The sequence below is a fragment of the Macadamia integrifolia genome, unplaced genomic scaffold (assembly GCF_013358625.1).
Source record: "Macadamia integrifolia cultivar HAES 741 unplaced genomic scaffold, SCU_Mint_v3 scaffold1648, whole genome shotgun sequence".
NCBI lineage: Eukaryota > Viridiplantae > Streptophyta > Magnoliopsida > Proteales > Proteaceae > Macadamia > Macadamia integrifolia.
In genome coordinates this window covers 99,890-127,160 of record NW_024868290.1, presented here as the reverse complement: position 1 = coordinate 127,160, position 27,271 = coordinate 99,890, and the positions used below count along the sequence as shown (strand labels likewise).

The 27,271-nt window shown below is 38.7% G+C and overlaps 1 protein-coding gene across 3 annotated transcripts; it reads right to left on the bottom strand.

The window, feature by feature from the left end:
• Positions 1–3,094: 3,094 nt before the first annotated feature.
• LOC122064440 lies at positions 3,095–26,051 on the bottom strand. Of its 3 annotated transcripts, none has more exons than XM_042628132.1 (2): positions 25,700–26,051; positions 3,095–3,491 (listed from the first exon to the last, which is right to left on the bottom strand). In XM_042628132.1, exons 1-2 carry the CDS (start codon positions 25,998–26,000, stop codon positions 3,337–3,339), a joined length of 456 nt encoding a protein of 151 aa, XP_042484066.1. In that variant the 5' UTR covers positions 26,001–26,051; the 3' UTR covers positions 3,095–3,336. The 3 variants fall into 3 exon arrangements, with proteins under 3 accessions (XP_042484066.1, XP_042484067.1, XP_042484068.1); XM_042628133.1 differs by having other exon boundaries at positions 3,095–3,513; positions 25,700–26,049; XM_042628134.1 differs by lacking the exon at positions 3,095–3,491 and adding an exon at positions 3,929–4,036.
• Positions 26,052–27,271: the final 1,220 nt, after the last annotated feature.

Genomic DNA, 27,271 nt, shown 5'->3' with positions numbered 1-27,271 from the left:
AAATCGAACTGAACCGTTTACATCGGAACCGTGAAATCGTTTATTAAATGGTTTGGTTTTGGTTTTAATTGAAACCGTGATTCGATTTTCGTTTTAAAGTTTAAACAGTCGGTAAACCTTTTAAATAAACCATTAAACCGATTAACATATACATAGTAGGTTTAAGTCATTTAATGTTAAGTTTACATAAATTTCAATAAAAAAAAATTAAGTTCACAACTTCACATTAAACAACTATGAAAAAAAATATAACAATAAACTATTCAATTCAATGTTACAATTTACATCTATTTCACTAACAATTTTAAAGGTAAAGAAATTGTTTGGATAAGAAGTTAGAAAACATAAGAAAACCGTTTAAAACTGAAACCATTTATAAACGGTTTTGGTTCTTATATCTGAAACCGTTTATTAAATGGTTTGGCGTTGATTTTATCTATGGAAGTGGGATTGTTGGTAATGAACGAGGTGGACTGGAATGGAATTAATTGATGAATGATGGTGTGAATCTTGATGAATTGAGCAGGTTGCTTTGTCAAGTTTAAGTGCATCATTCCTAGATTTTATGCCTGAGACCTACAAGTTATTTTTCCTGTATAGTTATTTTAACATCTTCGAAAGGTAAAAGCATTTAATTCATATTGAAGTCTCAAAACGTTGCTGTTATTGGGGCTTATTATAAGTGGTTCGTTCCCAATGTCAATCTACAGAGATCAGAAATAGCCTCATTTTCACTGGCTGAGCTCAATACAACAATATTGGAACTATTTAACCAGAGGGGACCTCGCACAACGATAAGGTTGCTTCATTGCATTCTTGTGATTGTGAGTTCGAGTTGGACAACGGCCTCTCCACCATGTGGGGGTCAAGCTCAGAGTGATGGGAGCCTCATGCACTAGATGTACTCTTTTGTAAACTAATAATTGGACTCTTAGAAGGAAAGATTGCAACCGAAAGAAGGGAAATATTCAAATTAGGACAATGCAGAGTCCACCTAGGCCGAATGTCGCTAATTAGAATGGAAAAGAACATAATATATCTTGTCTCTATCAGAGTTACTATTGGAGGTTCACATTGGCCTTCTTATATTGCATAGACCACTAAGAAAGTCCCATCCATCTCTTTGGATCTTGGACTCAATTCACTCAATGAAACTTCTAAAGATGTTTTATGGATGAGATTCAGTATTGGTTATGAATCAAATATATCAGCTTCTGAAGATTCTGCACCATATATGTAGTTGTAGACTTGCAGTAGGTATCTCAAGTTCTTGTCATCAAGTTAAGAATGGAGTTCACAACAATGGTGATATTGGCTTTTCAATTGATACCGACTCCGAAAGCAGTGTTACGTGCAAATTAATCTGATGCCTTCGATGTCTACTTGGCTCAAGAATATATTAGAAAGAACCTAAGAGAAAGGCAATTGTTACCATCAGTGAAAGATTCAATTAGATGGTTGACAGACTACACGACCCATCAGCTATCATCACCCATCAAACCATTCTACCAAATAATTACTTTCCAACCTCTTTTGAAGTGCTATCTATTTCCACAAGCTGAAGGCCTAATGATGACTTGTGCTATATGTTTGGAAACTAAACTTCCCCAGGTGCCTATTAGGGTGGCCACATAATTTGGACATGAACTAAATATTAAAGTTTGAGAAGGAAAGATTACAAAAGAAAAAAATATTCAAATTAGACCAAAGACATAGACCAACTTGACCGAATGTTAATTGGAATGGAAAAGAACACAATATATCGTTTGTCTCTCAGAGTAACAATTGGCATCCAGACTTGATAATATTGGAGGTTCATATTGGCCTTCTTGTATTGCATGGACCACTTAATTAGAAAGTAAGTTTCCATCCATTTCTTTGGATCTTGGAGCCCATTCACTGAATGAAGCTTCTAAAGATGTTGTATGGATGAGATTCAATACTGGTGCTAGATATTGGACTCCATGTTACACTGCTTTCGCAGTCGATATCAATTGATCTGAAGAGCCAATACCACTATTGTTGTGAACAACTACTACTATGAATAGACTTCGATGATGAGAACTTGAGATACCTACTAAATGTATGTTGCAGGAAGGCATCAGTGCCAGTTGTAAATGGGATCTTATCACTGGTAAGGTTCTTGTGTGCCCCCTCTGATGGATACATGGATTCTAGTACTCCATTAAGTGTCTCTCTCAATAGCATAGGTCTCTGGACTGCAGGGCATCTGTGAACCAGATCTGGACTCCAAATTCGATGCCTCGTTGAGGCAAAAATGTTGAATTGATTCCCAAGACTACTAGACCGGTTGTGCTAGTCAAAGAATAAAGAGTTAGGCAATTGGTAGTATCAATGAAAGATTATTGAAGATGGTTGACAGATAATTAATGACCCATCCCTTAGGCAATATCTCTGTGTGTATGTGAGAGAGAGAGAGAGAGAGAGAGAGAGAGAGACTGCCTGAGGGAAGTGGATTCATTGTTAGACGTCATTTTTATTCTCGTCAGACATTATGAATTAAGTGTACTGATATATATAGTCCTAGAGACATCAACCGCTTGTAAACTAAAACCCTTACTAGCTAGTTGCAACCACAAAGGCTTCTCAGCTCAAGGAACCAATCCTAGGCTACTAAAGAGAATCTTGTTCCTACACAACTGAAAATAATTCATTCAAGACTCACATTTAATCCAGTTCAATGTACTTAGTAGATATGTAAATCCACAATTGTCTTGGAATCAAAATTCCTGAGAAAATATAGTGTTCTGACCATATGAACGGAATGCCTAATTTTGTCCTAATTGTGAACTATTTTGAATACTTTAATAATTGATTTAATTGACAAACTTCCCACAGCCAGAGAACCGTTTTTTCAATTTCATTGGTTGGTGAGATCTTATGAATGTAAATTGGGTTCCTTCTTTCAAATACCTATTGTGGATGGAAAATCAAATTCATGGTAATTGATCAGATTGTTCTTTGGAATGGCTATAATATAAGGGTCCCACTTTATTTCTTTGAAACTAGCTCAAGTATCTGATCTTGAGGTTAATGGATATTTTCTGTTTGATGGGAACTGCGTTTTGTTGAATTTGGAACATCTAAATCTTGGAAATTTGATTCACAACAATGTCATACAAAGATGTTCATTACCCCAACTGATATTTTGAAGGACCATACAAAGGCAAGACTTCAGAACACGTTCAAATACTCTTTATGTATATGCTAATACTCATATATATCTAATTATTTACAAAAACAACAATTACTACTACTCAGCCTTATCCCAGCTAAATGAGGTCGGCTACGTGGATCTTTGCCCTCCAATCAGCTCTAATTGAGGTCACACTCGATACCACAAAAATTATCTTCTAAATCGAGATCCCTTACTGGGTCTTCCATCATTCCTCTCACCCCATGCACAAGCCCAGAAAAATAGTGACATCCAGAAAAGAACAGCCAAAAAGATCTGCACTCGGTCCTGGAACCTAGAGAAAGTAGCATCAAGACCTATTTCAGGAACAACCACCCAAAAACAAAAAATCAGTTAAAAAACTTCAAAATTTTTAACACCAGTGGTATTCAGCTGTGTCAATCCATATTTCCAAGAGGACTAAATCCGCACCATTTTGATTACATCCATTTCCTTTAGACCCAACATAATTTACTCAACTTACATTTTGCCATTTTCCAACAGAATCCCACAATTTGAAATATAGTGACATGAGAGAGGCTTGGCAAGCATTCTTTTAGAGTTCTTTCACTCATTTCAGTATTTTTAGGGCACAACAAGAGTACAAGAGTTGCTTAGTATGATAGGATGGATAAGTGGCATTTTGTTGATTGCATTGGTTTTTACTCACTCTTATCATCATTCTTTTTATTCATCAAACATGTACTCATGGATAGGAGGTTCAAGAATCTAAAGAAATCACTCACGACTCAGTTCAGTATGTTAAATGATACGACAATCCCCAGTAATCCAACTAACATCATTACATGGATGACCTTGAGACAAAAATTGGATATTCATCTGCAAAATAATCCTCTCAGTCATCAACTTCAATATAAATTTCAAAGAGGACACATAAGCACATGCTCCCTGATGACCGGGAATGTTTCCATCGACCAACTCTCCAAGTCACCCATGCTATCACGATGGCAATACAAATTACATGTTAAATAGGAAAGAAGTGAAATTCCAAAGCTCCCAAGCCTATTCACAGTTGTCAAAGTGTCGCCTAGTACATATTACATGTTAAATAGGAAAGACGTGAAATTCCAAAGCTCCCAAACCTATGCACAGTTGTCAAAGTGACGCCTAGGTGATGAGGATTTTACTATCTCTTTTATTTCCGTAATTAGTTAAACAATGTACTAGGGATGAATTTTTTTGTGAAGCTTGTATTCTGGCTAAACAAACTCATTCCAGTTGTTTTCCATTAAATAAAATAAGTTCTTCAGTTTTCCATTTGGTTCATTCTAATATATGGGGAACGTCTCGTCAGACATCTATTTATGGCAAAATGCTTTGTGTCTTTCATTGATTGCCCTCTCGCACAACATGTATATGATGCAGCACAAAAGTGAGGTGTTCAGTTGTTTTCAGCGCTTCCATAAGATGATTCAGATACAGTTCAATGGTACTCTAAAAATTCTTCGTAGTGATAACGGCATAGAGTATATGGAGGGTCAATTTCAGAAGTACCTTGTTAAACATGGGATTCTTTATCAAAGTAGAGCTCCAGCTCAAAATGGAGTGGTTGAATGCAAGAACAAGCACTTACTAGAAATTGCCCACGCAATGATGTTTTCCAAACAGGTTCCATCTCAGTATTGGAGTGATGTTGTCCTCACTGCTGCCTACTTGATCAACCACATGCCTACTTTCTTGATTCTCGTACTCATATTGATGTTCTTCAAGCGGAATCACCATTTTTGGTTCCTTCGAAAACTTTTGGGTGTGCTTGTTATGCTAAAGATCATCACTCACAAGGGAAATTGGAACCTTGTAGCATTAAGTGTATCTTTATGGATTATTCTCCTACTTAGAAAGGATATAAATGTTACCATCCTCCTACTAGGCGCATCATAGTCACCATGAATGTTGTGTTTCACGAATCCATTGGTTATTATTCATCGCCACCTCTTAAAGGGGAGTTTGGTATTGATAGTGAAGAGTTAACTCTGGATCTACTTGCTCCACCAGTGTATCCATCATCCTCCTTTGACAACCATGTTTCGAAAGAGAGTGAGGGGACAGAGAATGATGTTCCAACTCATGGGGAGATTGAGACCACTATTCCAACCCAGGGGGAGATGAATCTTGTTCAACGTACTAGTGGAGAATTTCAAAAGCAAATTGATAATTCAACTCTTCATGTGTATCGTAGGGGTCACACCAAAAACAAGCAACTACAAATCACCACCATTACTACAGAACCTATGGACATCCCTTCACCAACCCTGGATCCAGAGCCTACTGAGCCTAACACGACATCAGGTATAATTCCTTCGTCTGACCAACCTATTGCTCTTAGGAAAGGTTTGAAGACTTGTACAACACCCCATATCCCATGTTGTCTCTTATGATTCCCTTTCTCCTTCCTATCGTACTTTTGTGTCCTCTCTTTCTTCTGCTCATGTTCCTCATAATTGGCAGAAAGCATTTGCAGATGGAAAATGGAAAACAGCAATAGTGGAAGAAATGGGAGTCCTAAAAAAGAATCATACATTAGAACTTGTGACTCTTCCTCCTGAAAAAATACCAGTTGAGTGTAAGTGGGTGTTCGTTGTGAAGCAAAAAATAAATGGCTCAGTGGACAGGTACAAAGCTAGGCTTATGGCTAAAGGATTCATTCAGACATATGCCATAAATCTGGGATGGGATCTCCAACAACTCGATGTAAAGAATGCTTTCCTCCATGGAGAGCTAGATGAGGAAGTGTACATGGATATTCCACCAGGATTCTCTATTGAGGGAACTCAAGGTAAGGTCTGTAAATTGAAGCGTGCTCTCTATGGGTTGAAACAGTCACCCGAGCATGGTTTGGGAGATTTCACAAGGCAATGACATCTGTGGGGTATACACAGAGTAATGTTGATCACACCTTGTTCATAAAGAGGTCTGGTGATAGAGTTATTATGCTCATTGTTTATGTGGATGACATCATGGTGATAGGAAATGATAGTGCTGAGATTAGTCATCTCAAGGGTTTCCTGGGAAAAGAGTTTGAGATAAAAGATCTTAAAACACTGAGGTACTTTCTTGGGATTGAAGTTGCCAAGGTCTTCCAAAGCCATCTTTCTCGAAGGAAGTGCATTGTTGATCTATTGTCTGAGATAGAGTTGCCGGCTCAAGAAAAAGGAGGGTGAACCAGTTGACAATGGCCATTACCAGCGGTTGGTAGGAAAACTGATATATATCTTTCTCGTTCATGACCTGATATTGCTGTGGTTGTTAGGTTGGTTAGTTAATTAATGCATGATCCATATTCCTCTTATATGAAGGTAGTTCTACGTATCTTGAGATACTTGAAGTTAGCTCCAAGGAAAGAGATGCTTTTATCTCCTCATGATCATCTTAGAGTTAAAGCTTATACAGATGCTGAGTGGGCTGGTTCACCTGATAGAAAATCCATCTCCAGTTATTGTACCTTCGTGGGTGGGAATCTTGTCACCTGGTGCAGCAAGAAGTAGAACATAGTGACTAGATCTAGTGCTGAAGCAAAGTTTGTGCTATGGCACAAGGATTTGTTAGATGTTGTGGTTACACACTTTTGGATGATAACAAAGCTGCTATCAGTATTACTCATAATCCAATGCAACATGATTGTACGAAACATGTGGAGATCGACAGACACTTCATCAAAGAGTTGGATGTTGGTATGACTTGTGTTCCCTTTGTGAAGTCTGGTGATCAGTTAAGTGATGTGTTCACTAAGGGGTTAGTCGGGAAGGTGTTTCATCCTTGTTTAGTCAAGTTGGGCATGTATGATAACTATGCGCCAACTTAAGGGGGAATGTTAAAATAAGTAATTAAGTATTTAAGTGTCACAGAGCACACTGGCCTTTTCCCCCCTCCACTGACCCTATTTAATGAGGGTCGACTGAAGGGGGACGTACTTGTAATTTTCATTCTTCTTTGCTTATTATAGATAAAGGGCTTGTGTGATCAGTTAGATCATTCAAGCACTCTCCCCATTAATGTTGTTAATGATATCATTCCTTGAATATTGGTTTAAAGTCTTCAAATTGCTAAAATCAATTAATTTTCTAAGTTTCCTTTAAGAAGCCTATCTTGGATAGGATTGCTTCAAATCTCTTAATCTGACCAGTTGATCTCAGTCGAAGTTTAAGGGATTGTTTATTTCTCTAATTAAGAACTTCGACCAAACTTGTAGTCAAATCTAACTCACATTCTTTCTGTAATTCGATTTCTCTTGTTGCTGGTATCTAACTTCCTTCTTTGCAATTGGTTCACTAGGAATTCTGATCCCTAATCCTTAGGTGACTTAGAACCCCATCAATTGGTATCAGAGCTATGGCAGAAGTGAACCTAGAACTTTAATGAAGCCAGCTTTGAGAATGTTGTCAATCAGTTGGCAGCCTGATCAGACAGCAATCCAATGATCTGTGTAAGAAATACAAACTTTCTAATGATGTAAGCTATATCACATAGGACCTAAACCTATGCAAGACCCAAAAATCTGGGCTGAAATAGGAGAAAATTGAGAATTCACACACGAGGGCTCAGATCAACCTGAAATTTGGGGTGAAAGTGGCCAATAACATAACCAAACTATCCTCCAAATTTGGCTTGAACACACCAAGTAGGTACGAAACCAATCACATTCACAGTTACCACAGAGGAAAAATAAATTGGGTTTCAAGAGTTCGATATGGAGAAAACTTGTAGCCGGAAGATCTGACCATCAATGGGCACCAAGGGCTGGTCGACTGCTTTTTTTATGGGGATGAACAAGTCCTCAAAAGGCCTGGTTAAATGGCCAACACATCTAAGAAATCTGGTTGTTGACGAAGGTAGAGAAATCAACAGCTTGGTTTTGGGGCTGATCTTCAATCTTCAATGTATGATGGTCTTCGAGGCTTCAATTAGGCTTGATTTGGTTACTCAATCACTCATTAACAAAGGTAAAGCAGAAAATAAAGAAGGGAAAGAGGGTGAGAAGAGATAGTAGAAGAAGGGGAGTAGGGGATGGCTATCTCAGCATGGGCCTCTCACCATGGGCCTCTCACCCTCAACTCTCTCAGTTGATGAACTACACCTATCTTAGGCTGCATAATTGCAAGAAAGCAATTTTGTTTAATTAATCCATGTATGTCTCAAATACAATCAGTTGGCCTCTTAAATAGGCACAACAGCTCATTCAAAATAGAAGGTTACAAAATAGGACACTACTGGAAAAAGGAAAATAACTAAAAAGGAAACAATTGAAATAGGAAGCCAACAAGAAAAAGAAAGTAACTAACTAGAAAACTAACAACTAACACTGCTAAACTAATTACTTGTCTAACAAAAGACTCTAAACACCAAAATGGTAACAAATCCATAAAGATAATGGGCTGGTTGCTGTTCACGTGAACAGTAACTGTCCCTTTTTCTTCCTCCAGCTGTATGCTTGTTGACCAAGCTTAAAATAAGACAAGATAACAGCCCAATGCTGAAATCGGTAGCAAGAAGTAGCAAGAATTTTGGATATTCTAGAACCTTTCCAGGAATTTCCTCTTGCTTGCTAATTAAGACACATGAATAAGACAAAACAGCACTTAAACTGAAATCGGTAGAGGGATGTTTGGCCCCTACAGCTGGCTTCCACAAGGCTAGTTCGATTGGGGTAGCTTGGGGCTGGCTGGTCCAACATTGGACCTGGTTCGATGGGGCCAGCAGCCCCCTCCTTGTGCAAGCTCGATCTACATCATCTAGTGATATGGCTACCTTGAAAGCTGAAACCATAGAACGGTGTGTCTTCTCATTCCGTAGCCCTGAAAATGCCAAAACTGATAAGGGAATGTCATCCAAATAAATCACCTAGATGAGCTTATTTTATTGAAAATAAACTTTGGACTGGGTTATGTATATGTTGGGCTTTTGATCCAATGTGTTTTCATTGTAATGGGCCACTTTAACGAGCCTATAATATGGGTAAAGGCTAGGCATACGGGATTAGTTAAGTGTCTTTAATTCATTATTTTAATAGTTATTAAGTGTTTTAATAAGGTTGGATTAGTTTCCTAGTCAATTTATGTTACCTTAATATTTAAGGATTGGGTTAGGCCTTTCCTTTTTAGTGCTTGAGTGTGTTTTTTAGTCTTCTATATAAGTTGGTAACGTGATCAAGCCTTGTGAACGAATTTGATTAATGGGACTTTTCTTTATTCTCTAACATTCAGATTTGCTGTGAGATGTAGTGTTATGTGGTGGTATGATTCCAGTCAAGGCTAGATGCAGTGTTTTGTGGTGAAATGCAATTTTGTACTTTCCCGGAATTAGGGTATCTCTATATGCAATGTCTTAGGGCATTGATGTCCTTCTCTTTATTTTTGAATTAATTGAATAAATCGTTGTGGTTGTTTTTTTGGTTATGAGTGGTGTTGTTAATGGGTTTGAGGTCTTTGCGTCTCTGGAGCCTGGGACAAAGATCCTTACAGCGGTGGCTATCGGAGGTTTCAATGGCAAAGCCAACAGCGCCTATGCCAGATGTATCATCGTAGCCGACACTAGAGGATGCATGATGGAGCCAAAGTTGTCTTCAGAGCCACCACTTAGGGTTGTATTGTCGACGAAGGAGCCTCATCTATTATGGATGGGAGATTTTTTGTGAGAAGTGTTTGTTGAAAAGCAGGTCGCTTGATTTCCCGTGCCTCCCTTCTCTATTGCCATACGGTCAGCACCTATCATGTTTCCACTTGTATTGGATGCTATGTTTACAACATGTTTTCTGGGCATTGCCGGTGTTATGCCCATACCCTTGCATGGATGACCATGCCACACCTCATGTCTGGCATGTGCCATGCAAATGCCCTTTACGGAGCTACCTCTCCCTCTTATGATGGAGATATTTGTATCCGATTATGGCTGTGTTTCTACAGCAAGTTAACCAAGGAGTCTTTTGGCTCTGACCATACCCAAGCTTGGAAGACCACTATTTTTGGCATGTCAAACAGCTTGGTCATATTCCATTCCTCAACTCTCGGTATTTCATACCTAAGCCTTGTGTATTTCATGCCTTTATCTGCTTTGTATCATGTTGTTATTTGAATGAAATTCTAGTTACCCAAAAAAAAAAACTGACCTATTTACGCAATCTCCCCTTCTCTCTCATCCCTCTTTCTCTTGCATTTGAGAGTCTCTCGTTTTCACATCAATGTCTTCTTCTTCTTCTCCATCAATATTCAAGTAAGTACTCCATTGTTTTCTGCAATTACATATCCTGTCGAACATTTTTTTTTTTTTTTGTTAATAGCGACATTGGTTGTTGAGGGATATTTGACCAGCAAATCATCTTGGGGGGCATTGAAGACCTCCCTAAGAGAGACCCTCAACCAAGACCTGGTACCAAGGTTCTAAATCTCGGGTTTCAACCAGTTGAAACTGAAATTTAGGTCGAAATTTCCAAAACCTTATCAAAACCAGGTTTTTTTTTTGGGGGGGGGGCTAATTCTAGAAATTTGGGTCAAAATTTCCAAAACTTGGAAATCTCGAGGTGGGTCGAAACCATTGAAATTTCTGAAATTTAGAACTATGCCTGGTATAGATCAGGTCTGCTGATGTAGATCGATTGAGTGGTTTGAAGTACAAAAGAAGAAAGAACCAGCCCAGCTAGCCCAATCGAGCTAAGGTTGGCCTAAGCAGTTCAGTTTTTGAAGACTAGTTGTAGAGCTCAAATTTATTCCTACCAAGCTCAATTTTGAAATGGTATTTTGTCTTATTCTGAAGCTTAGCCAGCAAGGAAGAGGAAATACATCACTATCGATTTCTGTTGAGAGATTTTCTTGTCTTATTTTATAACTTTGGCAACAAGATATAAGGGCAAAGAAGGGAGGAACAACAGGGCTCTAGAAGGCTTGCTTCTTTCTTTTTAGTTTTATTCTTCTAGTTAGCAAGCAACTAAATTCAGTTTTGGACAGTCTTTCGGAAGGAATGTCATTTTCCTCTTAAGTTTTTATTTTTTGTAATCTCCTATTTTTTAGGCAAGGCTTAGTGATGTAGATCCACATTATGGAAGGAAATATGAGAGGAAGAAGGGTCTAGCCTTAGTCCACCTAAGTGGCTAGGGTCCAGCCAAGAAGCCAACCGAACCCCTACTTGGTCCACCTAAGTGGCTAAGTACAAATAAAGGCCAATTAGGCCCATCAGCTAGGGGAATAATTAGTAATTGTTTTTAATTAATTAGTGGGCCATTGGGCCCATCGAGTTGAGTAAGTGGTATGTCGAGTCCAAATTGTCTTAGGACTCTATTTGTTTTCCACATAGGTTTATTATTCCTAGTCCAATTTTGAATTTCTAGTTGTAGTAGGAGTGTCTAGTCCTATTGGGAAACTAGCTCCTAGTTGAAGTAGGAGTGTCTAGTCCTATTGGGAAACTAGCTGCTAATAGTAGTTTGATTGCAATTCTGCCCTCTATAAATAGAGGAGCCTATGTACTCATAATTGCATATTTGAATAAAGAATAATTGCAGTCAATTGCTTAGAACAGCCGGGATAACTGTGAGTGAGAAGTCCGGGCCGAGATAGCCGCTCCTCCCCCACTTTTCCCTTTGTTTCTTCTTGTTTAAAGCTTTCTATTTTATCCTAAAGTTACTGCGGTTGAAGTATATGACTGTTGTGAGTATTCAAAAGTTCAGATCTGTCCAAGTTACAAACCAGATTTGATTCTCTCTCCTGAAGCCTGCGATTATTTCTCCTAGGTCAGAAAATCAAGAAAGCTTGTAACTTCACAACCAGCCGTCAGAATCCTCTCCACTTTGGGGGTTTTTGTACCCTCCCTAGGGACTATCTACGCCCAAGGGTGCAGCTCAATCGGACTCCTACAGACCTGGCTGCACCTCTCTCTCTCCAGCTCTATAGTAGGTCTTTCTCTCTCCTATCGAGATGTGTTTTGGGCTGATTTTGCTCCTATATGAGTATCGTATCATTGGGGGTTTATTTGATGGTATTATTTCTTTGTTTCCTGGTCCTATTGGTATTGTTTGGGGTTATAAATTGCTAGGGTAGTTTCTTGTAATCTACTCCTGCATTACTTAGCCTATATAAAGACATCAATTGTAAGCTCTTGCACACAATTGAATTAATGGAATTTCTACTGCTTGCTTGCTCAACCATAGTCTGTGAGATAGGCTGAGAAACAACTGAAGTAGTTGTGGGTAAGAGGCACCGACTAAGAGAGCCATTCTATCACCTTTACTCTGCCATAGATTTCTCCATCTTCACTTTTCTATTCTTCTGGTTTTTTGAGTATTTTGTGGACAATCTAAGAAGTGTGAGAAGATTATTTTCAAGGTTATATAATTCCCAGCTGCTGTTGTGATCAAAAGACCATCACCCAAGACCTGCGGCTACTGATGGAGAGTATTTCTGGGCTGCAGCTGCTGTTCTCAGATCTTCCTGATCCTTTCACCTTAGCTGGCCATCTTTGGAGGAGTTATCAGGGACCATACAAAGGTGACTCGACCAAGACATCTGGGCCATACAAGGTTTGATTTCTGAGTTATCAAAACTCTCCTTTTGGGTGCCCTAATTCAATAACTTTCATATCTTCTCAACCAGCCATCAGTTCAGGCAAGGAGTTTGGGATTCTATTGGTTATCTTCCAAGCTTCCTTCAATTAGCAGATCATCCTCTTCTGTGTCATATTGTGATTTCAACTATTTCTCAGGTTTGACCTAGAAGTCCCTGATTTGTGGTATGATCTGTTAAAAGGACTAGTTTGCTGAGTTGTAACGTCCAAGACTTGTTCTAGGCTATTAATTGATTCTTATTTACTGTCTAGTCTGTTGGATGGTTTATCAGGTGTTATTCCCTTATTCTGCCATAGCCAGCAGGCTGCCATCATAAGTTTCTATTAGTGGTTTGGGGTTGTTAATATACTGCTGTCCCCACCTGTGTTGGAGTTGTTTATTGGGGCTGAGTACTTGCATTCAGCCTTACATTATCTTCGGGTCTGGAAATATTTAAAATCTCTCAATCCTGCCCATTTTGTTTTCCAAATTTAAATCTTTGTTAATTAATCTCAATCTGAAAGTTGGATTGTCACCATCTTTTGGAGATTTCATCTATCCCCTTAATCCTGAACTTGTTCTGGCTTTTATGCAGATCCAAGTTACTGATTGGTTGTAATTAGAGTTCTCAAACATTCTGATTTAATTTCCAGATTTCACTATTTTGTCAATTGGGTTAAATCTGGCCGTTGAATCATCGCAGTCTTGAGGTTTTATTAATCTAACATCATCCTACCTTTGACCAACTTTAAGCCCGTATCTATTGATGCTTACCATGGATGAGTTTTTTTGCCGATGACATTGCTCTGGTGGATGAAACAATAGCAGGGATCAACAATTAGTTGGAATTATAGAGATCTACCTTAGAGTAAAGAGGACTTAAGATTAGTCGAACGAAAACGGAGTATATGGTGTGTAACTTTAGTCACACAAGGACGGATAACGAAATGGTGAAACTCAAGGGGAGAGAGAGAGAGAGAGAGAGAGAGAGAGAGAGAGAGAGATTGCAAAGAGACTACTTTAAATATCTAGTGTATAAGGCGGAATGTTCGACAGTCAAGAAGCGTAACATAGATAAGCTGAGTGTAGCAAAGATGAGGATGTTGAGATGGATGAGCGGAAAAACTAGGAGATATGACTAATGAGTAAGAAATGATTGTGACGTAGATAAGTCACTTAATGGGCTTATTTTATTGCAAATAAGCCTTAAGTTATGTTATGTATGTGTTGGGCCTTCGATCCCATGGGTTTTTTTGTAATGGGCCACTTTAATGGGCCCAAAATATGGGTAGAAAGTAGGAAAACGGAATTTAATTCATTAGTTTAATTAGAATCCTGTTTTGAGTCTACCTTCTTTGTTATTTCAGCTTCCTAGTCCGTTTAGGTTTCCCAATTAGTTAAGGATTGTGTTAGGCTTTTACTTTTTCGTGTTTTGAGTCAGTTTTGAGTCTTCTATATAAGTTTGTAAGGGGCTACAACATTGAACACGAATTTGATTGAATGAAAAAAAAAAAAAAGTTTTGTGTTGGAAAACTGTGAGATGCAATGATGTGAGAGACAGCTTGGGTGAGATGCCCTAGGGAAGAGTGAAATGCTTGACCCAACCTATTCCCCTACCCATTCTTCCCTTCATTCTCTATTTTCTGTTTTATTCATTCTATCGGTCCCTTGAATTTGATTTTATTGAATTTGTAAAGATCCTTCCTGGGATTGGATCACTTGTGATTCGATCTTACATTATTTGGTATCCGAGCTACGCCTGAAGAGAGCTCCAAACAAATACTCACTAGAGGATGTGATAAAATCCCTCCAATTACTGAACACACGGATGGATACTATGGACCTAAAGTTCGAAGAATTGAAGGAAGCTACTGCTACCCAATCTAATGCTCAACCATGTTATTTTTGTGGGGACTTCCTTGCATAGGTGCATGAATTGGACGTGTACTTTGACAACTACAACCTGACAGAGATACAACGACTTCGATATGCTTGCTCCCAAATGAGTGATTGTGCTCAAATCAAATGGAGAATCCGTGAAAGGCAACTTGAAGCTCAAGGACGGAAACCTACAACTTGGGAGGAGATGGAGTATGAGTTGGCGGGCATGAACGAAGAAGGTACTTCCCTCCACCAGATTTCCGAAAGCCACCCACAGTTGATAAGAGCACGAAGGAATCATTGGCCTCCATCGCACAATGCACTGCAAACTGCAAAGGATAAACAAAAGAAGACACCTCCAACCAATGAACTAGAGTCAAAAGTTGAGGTTAGTGTTGAAGAAAGTCCAACAATTGTAATGCTTGTGAAAAACCAAGAGGAAGATCCTAAAGGGAATGGGATTGAAGTAATGGGTGACGACCTTGTTGAAGAGACTGTGAACAACAAGGACAAAGGACTTAAAGAGTCTATGATTGAAGAAGAGCAAGCAGAGGACATGCTAGAAGATGACCTCATGGATACATCTGAAGACCTTGAAGTTGAGCATGTTGAGTTCGTCATCCCATTTAAATATCTTGAAGTTCGAGCTCCTCACATTCTAGACTACATCCTTATTATCAAAGAGCTACCTGAATTTTTCTATGGCTTAAAGAGGGATGTGCACAATGCTATGATCACTCTCACACTCTACAAAATTCAAGGATGAATTTTTTCTAAGAGGGCGAATTGAGCAGATAAGTCACTTAATGGGCTTATTTTATTGCAAATAAGCCTTAGGTTAGGTTATGTATGGGTTGGGCCTTTGATCCCATGGGTTTTCTTTATAATGGGCCACTTTAATGAGCCTAAAATATAGGTAGAAAGTAGAAAACGGGATTTAATTCATCAGTTTAGTTGGAGTCTTGTTTTGAGTCTACCTTCTCTGTTATTTCAGTTTCCTAATTAGTTTAGGTTTCACAATTAGTTAAGAATTGGGTTTGAGTCTTCTATATAAGTTTGTAAGGGGCTACGAACACGAATTTGATTGAATGAAAAAAAAAAAAAAAAAAAAGCTTTGTGCTAGAAAACTGTGAGATGCAATGCTGTGAGAGACAGCTTGAGTGAGATGCCCATGGGTGAGATGCTCGACCCAACCTATTACCCTACCCCATTCTTCCCTTCATTCTCTATTTTTCTGTTTTATTCATTATATTGATCCCTGAATTTGATTTTTATTGAATTTAGGCTGCGTTTGGTAGCGTTTCTATTCCAGAAACAACGTTTTGTGTCAAAAACGAAAATTTCAGTTTCTGTGTCAAAATGTTGTTTTTAAACGAAAAAATGAAGGGTGTTTGGTAAATTTGTCTCAGGAACGGTTTCAAAATGGAAAAACGATAGTTGTGGTGTTTGGTAAACAAAAAAAAAATCGAATTCTTCCTCAATTCACTACCTGAAACTCCCTAAACAAAGTTCAAAAAAGAACAATCCAATAGTAAAGACAACATTTTGATCATATAAACCCAAGCACAACCCCAATTGACCACAAGTCAAAACCCTAGAACTACTCTAGTCATACCACCTAAAAAAAAAAATTAAGATAGAAGAGACAGGGAGGACGAAAACCAGATTAGCACGTAATTTGGAGGAGTGCAAACCTGATCAGAAACATTGACAAAAAACAATATCTAAAGCATTTTTTATTGAATAATTTCTCCATTAAAACAAAGGTGGTCATTTTGATCTGACACCACTTCCTGTTGTTCATTTTCCTACCTCATCTCCCTTCCTTGTTCTTCTCATCTTTGAAGCAATGGGAAAAGAAAGGGGTGCATAAAGAAACAAGGGCTAGCTTTAGTTAGAAACTTGGCGATTGAGGAGAACACAGCTTCACTGAACTTGTAACCAGAGAAGCAATTACTGCTCCTCTGCTGCGATCAACAAGCTTGCGAACAATAGAGTCGATGCGATCAGAGTTGTTGCAACGCCGACACCATTTCTCGATATCGATGATGTTCCAGCAATAGAGTCCAGTAATGGCGTCACTCCACGACTTGCAAATGCCTGAGCCGGAGATAGAACCGGCAAAGAGAAAGAGAGAAAGCTTGGAAGGAAGAGGGCTTTGCAGCGGCATGAACGAGAGAGAGAGAGAGAGAGAGCTTGTAGCGGTGACGGTGGAAGACGAGGTTGAGGAGAGCTTGCAAGCGTTCACCAGCAGGCTGCGAGCGCCTATCGGCAACCAGCAGCGGTGATGGTGAAAGACTGGTTTGTGGGAAATTTTCAGAAACGATTTTATTAACATGCCCCATATTGTTCTTTTTTTTTTTTTAATCTGGAACGAAACTGGAATGACAAAACAAGTTTTTGACGTTCCGTCATTTCCCGTTTCTGCAGTTTTTTTTCCACTTTTTGTTCCAAAAAAACCGTTCCTCACCACACCACAAACGCACCAAACACTAGATTCCGTTTTTTCGTTCTATTAGAACGAAAAAACTATAGAAACATTCCAAAAGAACGATACCAAACACAACCTTAGTAAAGATCCTACCCGGGATTGGATCACTTGTGATTCGATCTTACATTATTTTGGAATTGCCCCGATTCAAGACAAGCTCCGAGAATGTCGTCTAAGGTGGTATGGTCATGTTCAATGGAGACCTTGGGATGTCCCAGTAAGGAGAAGTGATCAAATCCAAATGGCAGGAGCCAAAAGAGCTAGGGACAAGCCTAAAATGACCATAGAAGATGTAAAAAGACATGCAGAAGCTAGGTCTCGACTCTAGTATGATCACAAACAAAGCTGTTTGGAGGGCAAAGATCCATGCAGCTGATTGCTTTTAGGTGGGATGTTCCTGTGGTGTTGCTATGTTTTTTCCCTTCTTTTTTTTCTTCCTTTTTTTTTCTCACGGATCTATGTAGCCGACCCTATTTAGTTGGGAAAAAGCTTAGTAGTTGTTGTTGTTGTTGGTGGTGTTGTCTCCTACCTTTGACTAGGATTTAGATTCCATCTGACAACGTTGACTTTGACTTATTGTTAATCTATTTCTGTTTTGGGGTTTACTTGGGGTCTTGTTAAAGGGGTGTGTATTCTGAACCTAGGGTTCATCCTATCTAACCCCCACCCACTCCAATTAGAATGCCTTACCATTCTTTTGCAAACTATACCATGACAGTTTAAAGAGAGGACCACAGAGAATACATATACAACAGACCTCTCCAGAGGATACCTTGCACACTTGATGCTAGTACAAATAATAATTGATTGACTGACAATATCCAGAAAGTCAAGCGGGAGCTCAAAGTGTATAGTGGGAAATTGGATTCTTTAAGTATTCTACACCTAACTTGCCTATCTAGACGATTATTTTGATTGGTTTAATTTGTCATAGCCCAAAAAATTGAAGCTAGCCTAAGCTAAGCATGGTTTAAGAAATCAATCGAAACGTATCCCCAAGGGTCGAAACGATATGTCCTGTGACTTTTAAAAGTCATAGGCTTCGATCATGTTTCGACATGTTTCAACCGAAACATGGGAAATTTCGACCAAACCAACTGGTTCGACTTGAACCAGGTCCTATATAAGTAAGTTTGAAAAGAAACCCAAGCCTTCTTTAGCAATTCGACCCTCTCTTAGTTTTTTCTCCTAGGAGTGGGAAACTTGGGAAAACAGTGGAGATTTCCATTTTTTTCCTAACAAAGTTGAATCTAATGGTGGTTCTTGCTTCCTCTACATAAGAAAGACAGCTTGGACCAAAAAACTATGCCCCAACTTCCCCAAAAATCATTTATTTTATAGAATATATTTGTAAATAGAGTAGAATTATGTAAATTTTTTATATGTTACTTAGGGGGACCCGATCTACGAATTCACGGTGGCCGAATTTTTTTTTTTCACGTTAATGCTTTTTTTTTCCTGTTCTTGAAAATGAATTTACCTATAACATATTCCAGTCAACAACTCAGCATAATGATTACCAAACCTTTGGTTCACCACACAAGTATGACTTTATGTGTTATTTTATGAAACTAATGGTGTGAATGTGATAGAAATGTCTAAAATAGGATGTACACCAAAAATCAGGAAAAAAAATACTATTTAGGGTCAAAACCTAAGTTTCCACCAAACCGGGAAAAATTCCTTGGTTTCCTCGAAATTTCCCAGGCTTCGACCGAAATTTTGGTCTCTCTAAGGGTCGAAACCTGGTCAAAACCTGATACCTTACCTTGGAGCTAAGTTAGTCGGGCTAGCAAGGGAGAGGTGGCAATTATAGGAGCAGAGGTTATAGGTTTGCAGCAAAGTCCCTAGTACTTGTGAGGAGATGAAGAGCCAAGAAATAAATATCTTTCCTCCACGTTCAGAGCACAGGTGCATGACAAACTCAACACCCTAGGATAGGGTAAGCTTTCAGTTGATGAGTACATAAAGCAGTTTGATGTGTTAGTCTCATGAATAGGAATTGACAAGGATGACATTCAGCTGGTTTCACAGTTCAAGATAGCATTGAATCAAGAAATCAAGAGGGAAATAAATGACCACAATGTAGTTGGTCTTCAGTATTGCTTTCAGAAAGCTAATTGGGCAGAGGGAAACTTGAAACTCCTCTTCAAGAAGTTTGCTTTTCAAGCTTGGGAGTATGATAGAGCACCCGTAGTTAGCCTAGTTGCAGATATACCCATAGGTTGACCTTCTGGTACCTATATAGTTACAACTTACAACTAACAAGGGTAAAGGCACTTATGGCTAGTGACAATAACATGAAGTGCTTCAACTGTCAAGAGAATGGGCACATTGCTAAATTTTTCCCTATGCGACAGAAGGTGAATGTTGTTGATACTACTTCAATTGGGAAGTATGAGACAGTAGAGGTGCGCAAGCCTTATCTGCCTGATGATGATGATCTGGACTATAGTGATGAAGATGGAGATGGTGAGGAACTTCGTGGTGTTAACATCATCTGCTAGATTCCATTGGCTGAAATTAACAAGGACAACGATTATGAAGACACCAAGGAAGTTTGTACAGTAGAGGTTGAGGCAATGGAGGAAGGGGTTGACGATACAATTGTGGATGGCTCCACGGAGAAACCACTTATAGTTAATACCGTCCGTGAAGGTGAGATTATAGAAAGTGCGATTTCACAACAATTCTTTGAAGAACGGGCTCTATTTGAGGATTTTATTCTTAACATCCGTAAGCTCCTGAGTTTTGTTATGGTTTGAAGCTGGATGTTCACCACATGAAGCTGATTCCTCAACTCTACAAAACTCAAGGTCAAGTTTTTTTAAGCTAGGGAGAGTTTTTTTTTTTTTTTTTGGTTATTTATATCAAATTTATTGCAAAAGAAGGAAAAAAAATATACAAAGACAAGAGGGGTGCCCCTTAGGTGGATGCAGGCCGCAAGAAAACCACAGCACTACATAGGAGCAAAAGGGAGAAAATTGAACCCTGTCGAACAAGCTCAAGAGACGTCCCAAGAGAGGACAAAACACAAACACTCACAACCATAGTTGTCATGGTGTCGCCAAGGCGGCGATTTGGCGTCCTGGCGGAAAAAGAAGTTCATGGCAGTGCTACGATTTACGTGACTCACAAATGGTGGTTGTCATTGGCTGATAGGCGTCGCCATGGCACCGCCATGGACGCCAGGTCACACCTAATTCACCAGGCGGTCGATTTTTTGTAAAATGCTGGGTGATTTTGATAGGGCTATGTTGATTTTTGATGATTTGATGTTGCTTAATGTTGGTTTTATATGTTATAGGGTATATATTGTAGGTTTGTAGCATGCTAAATAACTTTAGAGAATAGGGGAAATAAAAAAGTAGCATACTAAATAACTTTAGAAAATAGGAAAAATAAAAAATGACACATGGGCGATTTGACCGCCATGGCAACGCCATAATGGGCGATTCATCGCCAAATCGATTAGCCAGCCCTCCACCGCCTTGGATCGATTTGACGCCATGACAACTATGCTCACAACCACAGAAAGCAAAAAAAATCAACTAGAAGTCCATATGGGTTGAACACCGCACTTCTCCACAAGGAATTAAGCTAAGGAGAGTTGATGCAGATTTCAACAAAAGAAAGAAAATAAAGATCTTTGGGTTGATGAACCAGTTTTCTGGTTTGAACAAAGGTGTGGTTCAGTTATTGGCTCAGTCCAATTATTGGATTAGTTTATGGGTTTATTTTGATTATTACTTTTACTAGTAGTTGCCTGGAAATAGGACTATTTAATCCAGTCATGGATAGAGTCTGTTTTCCCTTTATTATGTCACTTGTTGAGTCAGTCAAGAGCTCCTCCAAAGCATGCATATTTGCATATAGGAGGATTTCCTTTCAGTTAAGTTATATTTTCCTTATTATTTGATCAGTCTCGGACAATTCCAGCTTACCCATCAACTGGTTTTTGTTTTAGCTATTTTCACTTTTATAAATAAGATGTAAGGCTACTTAGCCCCCAACGGTTTGATTAATGAAAGTTTGGATGTTGCATTTTTGGGTTTTGTGGTGATCCTTGTGGTGGTTCCAGGTTAGATTGGTGGTGAATATGGTCTGAGAAACATCCTGTCCCTTCTCTAATTCTTGTTCTTCAATCAAGAACAGTTCAGTTCTGAAACTTCAAACCCTGTGCATCTCTAGTTCTCCCATTCTTTAATTACTTTTATCCGATTCTGTTTATTTCGACAATTCTTTTGTTATTCCTCAGCATCATGTTTTCTGTTCTGATCGCAATTCTGATTTCAAAATCCAGTCCTCTTAAATAATTCACGAATCATACACAATTAGGATTCTTCAGTTCTGTGGAATTTGAAACTGTTTACAACCAACTTCGGACAATAATACTGATTTTTTTCTTAAATCTGTCTTCAAAATCAGATCTTTCTATCGAGTGGCAGAATCCTACAGCCATTCTGATTTTTCTAAGACTTCAGTTTCTGGTTTATGTTTTCATCTTATTATTCAGACTTGTTCTCTGGTTATTATTGACAATATATCATTCCCAAATAGGGCTTAAAGCCTCCAAATCGCTGAAATCGTCAAATGTTCAGGATTTTCCATTTAAGAATCCTATCCCTGGTAGGATTGTTTCAGATCCCTTAATCTGTCCACTTGATCTCAGTCAAAGTTTTAGTGATTGTTTATTTCTCTAATTAAGAACTTCGACCAGACTTGTAGCCAAACCTGACTTACATTCTTTATGTTATTGGATTTCTCTTGTTGCTGGTTTCTACCTTCCTTCTTTGCAATTCTGGATTACTAGAAATTCTGATCCCTAATCCTTGGGTAACTTAGAACCCCATCAAGGCTTCTTTGCGTTGGGTTACTACTGCTATATGTGTTAAAATTTAGTTTAGAGGCCTGTTATTAGGGTTCTGATATCAATACTCGAATTCCTAGAGGAACACAACTTCCACCCCTAGGTGCTCTACTGATATTTTTGGGGACTAGTGAAACTGGCACTATTCAACTAACCCTAAAATTATAAAAATCTGATGTCTAGTAGTTATGTATTAACTGGGTCTATACACGAATTCTTAATTCTTAGAAGTTTATTTTACTGAAACAAAACCTGAAGAAGATTTAGCCGATAAGTCAAAATCTTAAACGGACAATTCATACATAAGTCTACTGTAATTCTTTAAAGTTTCCTATGAAATCTCTCTCTTTTTTTTCTTTTTTTCTTTTTTTATTTATTTCGTGAGATCTCAGGCTCTGTTTCAGTGAGGCTGTCGAGTTCTGGATTGCAAACTCTGCTTGGTCATCACTTGTTACTTGGACCACGGTGTTCCATAAACTAACATGATTTCCTATTTATCCTGCATCATAGACCCTTTACTCCAAATCCTAATTAATGTAGGAGCTAGTTCAACTAAGAATCAGGCAGTAGGATCGTTACACTGATGTCCAGCAATAGAAATAATTCTTCGAACAGTCTTGAATAGAAAATTAAAACTGAAAATAGAGAAGGGAAAGAAGAAGAAGGGGATAAGGGATAGGGAAGTGGGCTAGGGGACTATCTCAGTCTTGGGCCTCCAACGAATGCTCACCGTCACTGCATCTCACAGCTCTCACAGTTTTTCCAGCACAAAGCCATTCTTTTTTTTCTTTTCAACTCAATATGTTGGGAACTAGACCACTTTCTTATATTTATAATAAAGTAGCAATTACAAAGTGAAACTCCCCATGCATGGGACTGCCAAACAGCAGAGGGAACTCCTAGATTGTTATTACAATAAAGAGATCCTAAATCCTACTTTCTAAAACTAAAAAACTGAAAATAGAAACTATTTAATCTGTAGTTACACAAAGCTGGAAACTAATTAGCAATAGAAAAAAATAAATAAATAAGAAGGATCTTGTAAGAATCCAATCTTATGTTGTCACCCATGGGCCACCCAAGGTTCTAGAACTCGTTTCTTTTCGGTGTTTCGGTGGTTCCAAAATTTTGCCGAAACAGTGTACTTTTTTCCATGTGTTTCGCTTGGCCACTTTGGGGACTAATGGCTGAAGTGGCAGAAATTAGCCAAATGAGCAAAACAAAATGACCAAGATGGCCAAAATTTTGAAGAAATAGTGCATTTTTTTGGCCAAAATGAGCGAAATTCGAAATGAAATGACCGACTTTTGAGTTTTGTAAGTCATTTCGTTTCGGTAAAAAAAAAAAAAAAAGAAATATCCGAGATTTCGGTGAGATATCGCCAAGTTTTGAAATATGGGCCCACCAAGGATCTCCTAGAAGAGAGAATAGACCACTACGCAAGACAGCATTCTGGCTTCCCAAGATAACTCCATGCAAACTGTAAAGAATCCTAAATTATCTCCTTAATTTCTGTCCTGATATATCTCCTTAACGCGAGCTGACTTGGGTCTTTTATAAGTCCACAATTGTCAGCAGCCAACCCCCATAAGATCTTCACACAGTTGGCCATAATCCCTTCCTTGTATGATGTCAATTGCATCTAAATTCCAGCTGGCATGGGACCCACAAAATCTGAAAATATCCTCATCCAAATCTGGAAATAAATTTGATAAATATCCCCCAAATTCTCTCCCATGCAAGCTAGCATTGTACGCTTGGAATCCTTCCAATTTTGGGACATTAACCACCTTACAACTCAGGTGATCGATTTGGTAGAAGGAGAAGAGTTTGAATCCTCTTAGGTTGACTCTGATATCTATCCAAATCTGGAATACAGCTCTGCTGGTCGATGGCACATCTAAGCAGAATCGATGGCAAATCTGGGCAGAAATTGACTATACCAATAGCCCCAAAATAAGGGCAAGACTTGAACCTTCTTTGAAGTCCAATCGTTAGGCCTGCACTACATCAATAATTCATAAGTTTCTCAATTTCTTCCCATCAAAACCCACTTTTCAGCAGGGTACCCTTGAGCTAAAACTTCAACCATGCATTCCTCTTACCTTGCTTCACCTCATTTAACCCTTTGACTAACCCTAATTGAAATTTACAAGATCTCACATCTCTACATAAGCATGTATAATTTCACATAATGAATTCTATCAACAAACAACCCATATCTGCTTCAAAAACAGATAGATTCTCCAAATCCTTCCTCCTAGCCCATGCATGACCTCCATATTACCAATCCAGGTTTCATCTTCAAGACTCGGGTCACCTTTGCTTTTCTGTCGCTCACCCTACCCCAAGGAAGTTGATCAGGCATATTACAAACCCTAACTCTTTCTCATTCATGGTTTAGTCCCAATACTCCCAAGTATAAATTGTGGACCCACTCAAGTTATGTCTGCTCACGACTTTCATTTCCATACAATCATACAAGGGCAAGGTCAGCTATACAGGTTCTACGGCCTGTTCTGCAAATTTTACGATTTTGGATTTATAACAGGGTCTTGATAGAGAAGGGTGATTATTGTGCGGGGCACTACGAATTCGACTACATTGGTTTTCTTTGCCTTTGATTACATTCAGTTACTGACTCTAGTTTCCTCATTCTTTTGGAGGTAGGCCTAGTATGCAAGAAGCACAAAATGTTAGTTATTACTAATCTTGATGCATGCATTGCAGCAACCAAAATCCACCAAGTTCAAAGCTCAATCTTATATTATTTAAGAGAGTGAAAATTACAATGTAAAATAACCACTCTTAATAAGATATCCGGCTAGTATAACTGCTTGGGCCATGTTTGGAAGATCAAATGGAATTTGCCTTTGAGCAGGGGACCTAAGGTACTATTTATGCCAAAAAAATAAATAAATAAATATACAAGATCGATCCATATATATATATATATATATATAGGAAAGAAGATTATTAAAGCTTCAGCCTTCAGAAACAATCTATGGTTAAGATGATTAAAAACATGTAATCATGCTCATTTTATCATTTTCATTCTATTGAGTGTTATTTGGTGCCATGAAATAACTTTGTAGACATGGTTCACCCAGGGAAAGACTGGTTCGTCCAAATCGTCATCAGAGCAATCTAATTGATAAGCCATAGGCCATAAATTGCACCGATCAAGTGATTCAACAATCTGAATCACCTGACTCTTACCTCATCCAATTTAATGAACAAACAAATTATTGCAAGGAGAAAATCCTGGAAATAAGTAGTAATTATTCATGGCCAGTGGAAAATTATGTGAGCTCAGGGCCGACGCTTGGCATAAATCAACCACAATTCTAAACTCCTTCATCCAAACAACTCTCTCAAGTGTAACTAATTTGCACTTTGACAACCCCATCCCCCTCGAGATGATGTGTAAAATCAGATTCAGAACAAACCCAATTATAGATACAAAATGCTACAACGAATGATTTGATATAATTGAAGTAAGCAGTGGACGACAGATTATTCTCACTGATGTCAGGCATAACCAATTTGCTTTCATAATTCTTCATAGAGTCAAACATTTAGAATTCAGAAAAGTAGACAACAAGAGAGGGTTAGAAGACCAATGAACATAAACAGAATTCACACCCTGAAAACTAATAACACTAATAATTCAAAAATAGAATAAAACCTAAACCAAATCATTAGAATCCATACCTGCGGTTGACGTGAGATCATTGTCGAAAGGTGGTTCAGGTTCTGGAGGCGGATAATCGGGATTCGTGGCGTAACGACGGCAACAGAAGGTATATGGTTGTGCAGTACACCCTGGAAATGAGAGATGAAGATGGCAAGGAGAGTGAAAAGTAGGTTTCAAATAAGGATTAGAGAAGAGAGAACGATGGCGTGAGAGGGAAAACCCAGAAGCAGTATCAGCAGCGTAAGAAGGGAACGTCCTTGGCATGTTGATGCGAGGGAGAAACGCCATTTTCGAAATGGTTGGCGCACAGTGACACATACACACACACACTTGCCCTTCTATATCACACGCCAGACGATATCATGCCGAGGACCCCAAGAGGCCTAGACGCTATAACAGCCCAGCTGACCCAAGTTACCAACCGTCTAACCCTAAGCCCACAACTCCCATTCGGCCCGGCTACGCATGAAAAGCCATAACGGTACCACACAGTCCAACGGTCCAACCCCCTCCCCCAACCAAAGCTTAAGGCTACGTTTGGTTGCAAGGTTTTTTTTTTTTTTGGAGTACAAGTTCCAGGGAAATTAGGAAAGAGAAGCGAAGTAAAAAATTTCAAATAAAAAAAAGAATTTTTTTGTATTCATTACTTACCATGAATGTTGAAATAGGGATACCAACTAGTCGGGCACAATCGAGCTTCCCAGTTTAGGAGCTCGCAATGTGGGACCTAGTAAATTAGGCACAGTCCCGTTTATAAATGATCGGTTGGGTACCGGTCTTTAATTGAACTAAATGGGCCTTAAATGGGCTAATGAGGCTTTTATTTCTAAACAAGCTCTAATCGGGTTATAAACAAACTTTAAACAGGTCAGGCTGAATAAACAGCTCTTAGCAGGCTCTAAATAGACTTAAAATATATCAGGTTGAGTTGAGCTATTAATCGGTCTAGCACCTGCGGCATTGCACCCTTGCACCCGAGACGGCCATTTATAATAAGATCAGGCTTGAACCTAGCACGTTTATTAAACGGGCTAGGCCAGTTCAGGCTTGATCGTTTGGGCCTGCCATTGCGGGCCTGGAATTGACACTCAACGTAAACTATTAAGGCCCTCTTTGGTATCATTTTTCTTTTTTACTTTTATTCACAAAAACGGTTTTGGTTGCATTTGGTATCATTTATGGAGCTTGTTTCTATTTTTTTTTTTTTTTTTTAATTGATAAACACAAAAACCAAAAAGAGATCAAGAGTCATTTATGTATGTTAGCCAAAATTGATTTTCAACTATTTTTGCGTTGAATTTTAATGAACACGTCTTTGAAAGTCCCAATATGAAAAGGAAAAAGTAGTCATTTACTTTGTAATTACAAACCCAAGCCGCTTGCCCCATCTTCTTCTTCTTATTTTTCTTCCTCAGTCCAAACCATGGCCACAACTTTCAATTTCCGCCAATAAGGCCTAACCAAACCCATTCCGTCGTTCCAATTCTAGCCTAAGCAAACAATCATTGTTCTTAGCAAATCATCTCATGCATTTTACATTCTCAAGACAACTAAGAAGAAAGGGGAGAAAAAGGTATAAGGAGAATTAG